This window comes from Aptenodytes forsteri, unplaced genomic scaffold (genome assembly GCF_000699145.1).
Source record: "Aptenodytes forsteri isolate BGI_AS27 unplaced genomic scaffold, ASM69914v1 Scaffold299, whole genome shotgun sequence".
Classification (NCBI taxonomy): Eukaryota; Metazoa; Chordata; class Aves; order Sphenisciformes; family Spheniscidae; genus Aptenodytes; species Aptenodytes forsteri.
The window spans coordinates 1308896-1310098 of NW_008794154.1; the positions used below are offsets into that span (position 1 = coordinate 1308896).

Genomic DNA, 1203 nt, shown 5'->3' on the forward strand with positions numbered 1-1203 from the left:
TTAGGCAGTATAACCAGGCTGCTGCTGGTTCAGTACACACAATTTTACAATGTAAGGAGTTCTTAAATGGTCATGGAAGTGTGGTTCATTGTTCAAACATGTTCGAAGACTATAACCTTTGTGCTTATGACCAATTGGTACGTTACTCATAGTTGTTCCACCCACAGGCTTGGCATTGAACATGACACCTTCGTAAATACTGTTTGCATATTATCAAGTTGATAAAAGCCAGCATGTATTTGTCCAGAGATTTTACTTACTTTTCATAGTGCAAAGCTGCTTCTTCCCCTTCCTCTTCCTTACTCTTTGTGCTTCATCTCACGGAGGAAGACAGACACCTCACTGACAAAAATTGGCTTCACAGAAGACAGTGAATTCCAGCTTTAAAGGCTTACTAGAGACCACCGTGGCACAAATGGGCCTCCAGAACACCAAACACTCCAAAGTCAAGCAAGCTAATATACTGATGTTAGGACTTGATTCTGCGGGAAAATCTACACTGTTGTACAAGTTCAAGTATAACGATGTTTTTCTAACAATTCCAACAATTGGCTTTAATGTTGATATGATTGAAACCGGCAAAGATTTTACATTGACGTTTTGGGATGTTGGAGGGCAACAGAAAATGAGACAGGTTTGGTGCAATTTCCTGGAAGACGCAGACGGACTGCTGTATGTTGTGGACAGCTCTGATAAGCAACGGCTGGAAGAATCAAAGAAAGAATTTGAACTCATTTTAAAGAATGAATTTATAAAAAGCGTACCAGTCGTTGTGCTGGCGAACAAGCAGGATTTGCCTGGAGCTTTGAACGCTGAGGAAATAACCAGGAGATTCAACATGAAGAAGTACTGCAGTGACAGAAATTGGTATGTACAGCCCTGTTGTGCTATCACAGGAGAAGGTTTGTCAGAAGCTCTCCAAAGACTAACCACATTTGCAAAACACTACAGCAGATCAAAGGAGACTTCTACAATCTTTAAGGAAATCGAAACACTTTAAGAATTTCTGTCATCAAATTCTGGTGAACTTTAATCAACATATTTTGTTGGACAGACTAAATCTGAAAATACTGGATTCTGGAGAACTCCTATAAGTAAATATTTATAAAGAACTTTGACAATATTATAGTTATACCTGCAAATGCTTCTGAGATACTGCTCTGCAGGTTATACCTGCAAATGCTTCTGAGATACTACTCTGCA

At 39.3% G+C, this 1203-nt stretch overlaps 1 protein-coding gene across 1 annotated transcript; it reads left to right on the forward strand.

Annotated features, from left to right (window-relative positions):
- Positions 1–400: 400 nt before the first annotated feature.
- On the forward strand, positions 401–1000 carry ARL14 (ADP ribosylation factor like GTPase 14). The gene has a single exon (XM_009279444.2). The coding sequence runs from the start codon at positions 416–418 to the stop codon at positions 998–1000; it is 585 nt and encodes a 194-aa protein (XP_009277719.1). The 5' UTR covers positions 401–415.
- Positions 1001–1203: the final 203 nt, after the last annotated feature.

What these genes read in the sequence shown, in the direction of transcription:
- ARL14 (XM_009279444.2), top strand. Translation starts at nt 416, where the DNA reads ATGGGCCTCCAGAACACCAAACACTCCAAAGTCAAGCAAGCTAATATA.